General features: G+C 49.1%; 4 protein-coding genes across 4 annotated transcripts in view; 1 reads left to right on the top strand and 3 right to left on the bottom strand.

The window, feature by feature from the left end:
• Positions 1-774: 774 nt before the first annotated feature.
• Positions 775-1,485, top strand: Pmar_PMAR028208 (conserved hypothetical protein; the record flags this gene model as incomplete). The annotated part of the gene is made up of 1 exon (XM_002774158.1): positions 775-1,485. The coding sequence occupies one exon, from the start codon at positions 775-777 to the stop codon at positions 1,483-1,485; it is 711 nt and encodes a 236-aa protein (XP_002774204.1).
• Positions 1,486-2,241: 756 nt separating this feature from the next.
• On the bottom strand, positions 2,242-2,946 carry Pmar_PMAR028209 (RNA polymerase subunit, putative; the record flags this gene model as incomplete). The annotated part of the gene is made up of 5 exons (XM_002774159.1): positions 2,242-2,353; positions 2,435-2,493; positions 2,543-2,647; positions 2,747-2,838; positions 2,883-2,946. 5 exons carry the CDS (start codon positions 2,944-2,946, stop codon positions 2,242-2,244), a joined length of 432 nt encoding a protein of 143 aa, XP_002774205.1.
• Positions 2,947-3,328: 382 nt separating this feature from the next.
• Pmar_PMAR028210 (Tropomyosin, putative) lies at positions 3,329-4,998 on the bottom strand (the record flags this gene model as incomplete). Its single annotated transcript, XM_002774160.1, has 9 exons — positions 3,329-3,433; positions 3,501-3,575; positions 3,621-3,896; positions 3,988-4,041; positions 4,179-4,304; positions 4,468-4,593; positions 4,640-4,707; positions 4,753-4,862; positions 4,901-4,998. 9 exons carry the CDS (start codon positions 4,996-4,998, stop codon positions 3,329-3,331), a joined length of 1,038 nt encoding a protein of 345 aa, XP_002774206.1.
• A 575-nt stretch (positions 4,999-5,573) lies between these two features.
• Pmar_PMAR028211 (hypothetical protein) overlaps positions 5,574-5,674 on the bottom strand; it is a gene marked incomplete at both ends in the record, with an annotated part of 1,012 nt that continues 911 nt past the window's right edge. Inside the window, one exon of the mRNA XM_002774161.1 lies at positions 5,574-5,657. Within this exon, the coding sequence (XP_002774207.1) occupies positions 5,574-5,657 (84 nt within the window). The remainder of the gene's footprint in view (positions 5,658-5,674) is intronic.

Raw genomic sequence — 5,674 nt, forward strand, 5'->3', positions numbered from 1 at the left:
TAGCTGAGGTCAACAGGTAATTGACTCAAGGAGAAACCGAAAATGATGTGAGCTTATGTTAGTTCAAATAGAAGTCACGTAAGTAACCCCGTTACTACCCTCGATAGAGACGGTTGTCAGGCATGTGCTGATCTTCGAATCGTTTAGTTCGCAACACTGCGGTCGTGCCTGAGGGTTCCGAATACACCCGCGTAGGTATGTCGACAAGCCCTACCAGGAGTTCCCTTCACTCTTCCCAGACCTCCTCGACGACCACGTTTGCTCATCCCCTCCGACAGATGGTCATGTAATGAGATTAGTCGTGAATCCTCCATAGTCAATAACTGACAGTCTGCCACTTACAACGAACGAGGTTAACGTTGATCAACACACTACTGGACGAGTCCTGGCTTATAATTCAAAACGACAGGAGGAGTAGCTGCCCTCGAGCCTATCACTCGCAAGAAATTCGGGTGAAAATATTTCACTTCGCAGACGACTTAGCGAATAGGCCTTGAATGGTAAACGTGGCGCATGGTGGAGACGTTCTGACAGAGCATGCTACACTAACCTACAAGTGGAAGACTCGCTATGCCTCTCTCATATAATATACTACTATCACGCCCTGAGAGCTCATGTCTTCTGTGATTTCGCAAGCACCGAAAAAATTAATAGAAATATCAATTCCTGGAATTGAACCCGGGACCTCTGTGACCTCATCTCTGACTTGTAACTTGTTTCTCTAAAGCAAATCCCCGATGACTATGGCGATTTTGGCAGTGGTTGTTCATCGACATGTCACAAGCCCCGACCAAGAAGCGTCGAGTGATATGCTCGGGTTGCGAGCGGCCCGAATCCGTTTGCATCTGCAGCTCCTTTCCAGCAGAGCCTCTGCCGCTGCCAGCAGGAGTCGATTCTGTCATTGTTCTCATGCACCCTAGCGAGCGGAAGCGAAAAAACCGCACCGTCGACTTGGTCGCCACAAAGTGTCTCAGAGGCGTTCACGTTGTTGTTGGTCGTCGCATCTTAGCCGACACATTGCCGATCGATTCTCCGCTTCAGGTGGTGCTGAAGAATCCTGAAGAATGTGCTTTGATCTACCCCACTGACGATGCCGAGACGGTTCACGCTCAGCACAGTGGTGACTCCAAAATACGGCATCTTATTTTCCTTGATGCCACATGGAAGTACGCTAAGGAGATGTATGCATCATCACCGCCACTTGTCGCCCTCAAGCACAAGTGGGTGTTGAAGCCCGAGAAGGAAGGAGCATTCGTGATTCGGAAAGAGCCTCTTGCGAACGCAGGACTATTGTCAACCGCCGAGGCCATCGCTTTCGCCCTCGACGCCCTCTCGACCGACCATTCAAGACTTCCTGTAGTGCGAGAGGTGCTGACACGGTTTTCCGAGATCCAAATATCGCGTACTGAGCATGTGATCCACCGTCGAGATAAGAAGAACTATGTCGAGAACCTCTACGATCTGGGGGAGAGGTCCGCCAAGTAATTGTGATATCCCTGGTTAACGTATACGATCTCCTTTTGCTCGATTTGAGTGTTTCATTCACTTTCACAGAATTGAGTTGATTTTTTGCCAAGTAACGTTACGATTTCTGAGTCAGCACAGGCCTCCATGGAAACCTCAAGTGCTTCCAACCTCCTGAGAGTGAATACTTTTATGAATGACCTCCGGGAGTGCGAGCCTAACTCGCAAGACACGTCTCCTTCACCGTTCCTATATGGCAATGATTCAGCGCACGAAACAGAGCTCGCAATTAGAATATGTACTTGGCGATTGCCGTCAAGACACTACTCACTCGGGCATAGCAGCGCCACAACATACGAACTCGGCCGTGCGAATCAGTGCCCGTCTGGCACTGCCAGATGCCAAACTCCACGTGAGTGCAAAGTGAAAGGTTCATACGATGCCGGTGGTAACGATCCCCGCATGATGGGCGGAGCGTTGGCGATAATGGTGACGTGCGTAGTGATGATGATGAACGGTTGATCCAGATTATAATAGTGGGACGTGTGATGTATCAGTGCATTGTGCGAAAAAGGGAATCACAATGTGAATTCTTATTCAAGGCTACGGCACAAAACTCTCCGTGAACACAGATGTGTTCAAGTACACTAGCGATCGCGAACTCTGATGGGTAGCGAGCCAATAGAATAAACGACACCCCTTTTACTGGACACTGCGCAAAACTTGTGAGCCTGGAGGAACGTTAACATACTCATTCAGAGTAGTAATAGCTGCCACTCAATAGACCTTCCTGATGAGGAGGTAGAGACGATCATCGAGACGAATAGACTCGTCCACATCGCTCCTCTGTGCCTCCAACTTCATCAGAAGTCCACCAAAAGAGACGTATCTACAACCAGACTCTCCACATCAAAACCTTTCCAAAATCAGCGCGGCACAATCACCCATGACTGCTTGACTCAATTCTTACATGATAGTGCGCGAAGCAACGGTCTCAGTTCCCACAGTCTTGTTCATCTTCTTGTAAACCTGAGAATGCTCATAGTCTTCACTCCCCTAGATTCTTCCTCGCCACTACCTTGCCGTACATAGCATACTCGTAATCGTCAATAATACCTGGCTGGGCAGACTCTCCCTGGTAGCCCTCATTGGCGTCAGCGGCCGAGGCAATAGCGATTCGCAACTGAAGACAGCAACATACTTAACTCACGAACGCCTCTCTTCACATAATATCTAGCTCATCATCACCACAAACAATGAAAATGACCAACATCCAGACTACCGTGTCACTGCTGCCAATTGGGTAGATCTCGGTGTTGATGTCAACCTCAATCTCTGCATTGTAAGTGTGTGACTGCGCCTTGATTCGAGACACTAAAGGGAACACTGGTGAGGTTCGCGACAATCGGAGAGACTACCCCGGTCAAACTTCTCATCATCGATGTTCTTAACATCGAACATGTCATCGAAAATAGCAGACATTTTACACGGAGACGATCAAGTAATCAGATACCACCCAACTGCACAGCAAGAATATCCCCTATCAACAAAGCCGACCGCTGAGTAGTACTACTTCAGCGACTGAATCGCCTTCACAGTCCCCAAATGAACGACCACCCACGAACCGACTATGGCCCAGCCCAACGCAAGCCAATTCGAATGGGAAACCAGAGGGCTGCTTGCGTGCCATCATGTCGTACAAAAATGATCGTGCTGCAAAAACTATCATGCGATGCTCCTATGAGCACATTATGTTCACTTCTTCATTCTCGACAAGCAGTCCGCCGCCACCCATCACGATTTTGAGTCTGAACACAGACCGGCGTCCCATTAGAGTCCAGGGGCGATCCGCCGCTTGAAAACTTCACAGACCGCAATAGTGCCCGACCTTCCTCTTATGCCTAGCAATAAGCTCCTCTTTCAACTTATCAGTTTTTCTCGCTAGCGCCTCCAACTCCCTTTCGTTAGCCTGATATGCTACAGAGAGAACACCAGCCCACCGAAAGGCTTCTGATTTCTCCACGAAATAATCTTACCTGCAGTTGCGCTGCGTTCGCGAAAAAGCCGCGCTCCATCTGAGCAAGTTCATCCAAACTCTCATCGGGCACCGCCTGAGCCGATAGCAGACCGATCCGACCATCCCAGAATGCTATTACTGTCTCCTTCCCTGCCACAGAACTCCCACTCTGTCTGCGCTGTCGAAAGTCGCCAATATACTCTTGCATCACGTCAAGGTGCTGCGCGAGTTGGTCCAGCTCCTGAGCTCCAGGATGAAGTGTGCTGGCGCATTCCCCTACATTCTTTTCTCGCCGTAAGCAATCCTTACGACCGTCGATTCCATGAGCTCTGGTACTTCTCACAGACCCCATTTGGTGATTGGTTCCGCTCAGTCTGTCCAGTGTCACCACCAATTGGCGTTCCAAATCCTCTCGCTGACAGCAAAAGCAGCTCCTCACAAGAAGGCTAAGCCTATCGTCTTGGTCTTCATAGCCCGATTGCACACCGAGACGGCGTGACGCTCACCTTCTGCCATGTTTCTCGTTCGCCATTTGTAAGGTCGGTCATAATGTCGGGAACCTAGGAAATATAGAAATGCCAACATACCCCGACCGAAGTTTCTCAATGCACCGTAATGCGAGGAGTACGATCTAACGACCGCCCCTTTGTGGGAGAGGTGCACGCATAAACGCTAGCTCCCCTCAGGAGCTACTAACCTCATCAAGCACTTTCTCATAGACATCTAAATCGGAATGAGCGACTTCCAGTGAGTGCTGGCAGCTCCTAACTCGGCGACGCACTGTAGCGAGATTCGACTTGGCCGCACTCATAGCAGCGTTGAGCTGAATGGCAGTACAATAGGACCGATTCAAAAAGCACAATTCCTGACTGCGAACTACTCGCACGCACTAGCTTCACGTTTTTCTGACGAAAAAGCAGCACCTGTCTTAGGGCGGCCACTGGATGCATTCGAATATTGGTAAGAGTGCAAGCGCACCCGTTCACCTTTCTCTTCGTTGCTCGACGAGACATCAGCTGCTCTTGCAGACTTTTCTTTTCCTTCTCATGCTCTCCTTTACACTTTCGTAACTTCTCCTGCACTGATTCCTCCACGCTTCGCAACGAAGCAACCTAACTGAAAGGCATAAGGGACAGGAGTCTGAACTTACCACTTAACCTCATCCCGACGATCAACGAGGGCAGACTCTCTCATCTCAATGTCAACCTCCAGCTTTCTTAGTTCGCCTAAGCATCGCCATCCTGCTCCCACCCATTCCGATTGAATACTACCAGCAAACCGTTCTTCCTCGTCAAGCCGTGCTTCAGAACGCTTCAGCTCTCCTCGAGCTTCGGTTACTGCTACCGATAAGTCGTCCGATAATATCCGGAGCGCAGCTTGACTGATAAACCGCTAAGACTCTTCGATAAACCGCTATACCCACGAAGGAGGAAGTCCATGTTACGATGTACGTCCAAAATTCGCGAAGTTTTCCTATTGTAAGTGGCTACTTGAGAATAGACGTGCTTTCCTAACATTTGGAACGTCAATACAACTTCGTCACCCTCCCGATAAAATTAATCAGAATAGATGTTCGCTTTCCTCAGCTGAGCTCAGGCGATTTCTCACATATTTTAGAAGCTTGCAGTAGAGGTGTTGAGAAACCGACAAGAATTTCCCGAAATTTCCATATCTTCTGCAACACATGTAGTTAATCATGTACATGTTTTCCCACACCAACACTGATAATGCCAGGCCTTTCGCCACTCACCCTGCAGCAGCCAACTTGCCTCTGTTAACAGCACATCGCCTTCTCTTCACATCGTCGCTAATAAGATGCTCGAGACGAGACTAATTATAGATCGGCAGAAATGTGTACAAGAAATTTTTCAGATCTTACCTTGCACAGTATAAGCTGTTCCTTCGCGCCACACTTGCACTTGCTATCCAGAAGCCTATCAACCAAAGTTGTCAGTGTCGAGAAGCCCGAGTGGATGCTGCTCACTTCTTGAGAGTCTACAAATAGAAATACTAGGCCAGCCTCACGGCGTTAGTTATACAGCTATACGCAACGAAGACGGATAACCAGCGCGATCCGGAATGTATCTGTGTACTACCTCCTACAGTAGACACCTCCGCTCTTAGCATCAAGTTCCCCTTGTTCAGCGCTCCATTCCAGCAGAATGCGCCAGAACTCCTAACAAGGCGAAGAGT

This window comes from Perkinsus marinus, assembly GCF_000006405.1.
Source record: "Perkinsus marinus ATCC 50983 genomic scaffold scf_1104296958686, whole genome shotgun sequence".
NCBI classification, from domain to species: Eukaryota; Perkinsozoa; order Perkinsida; family Perkinsidae; genus Perkinsus; species Perkinsus marinus.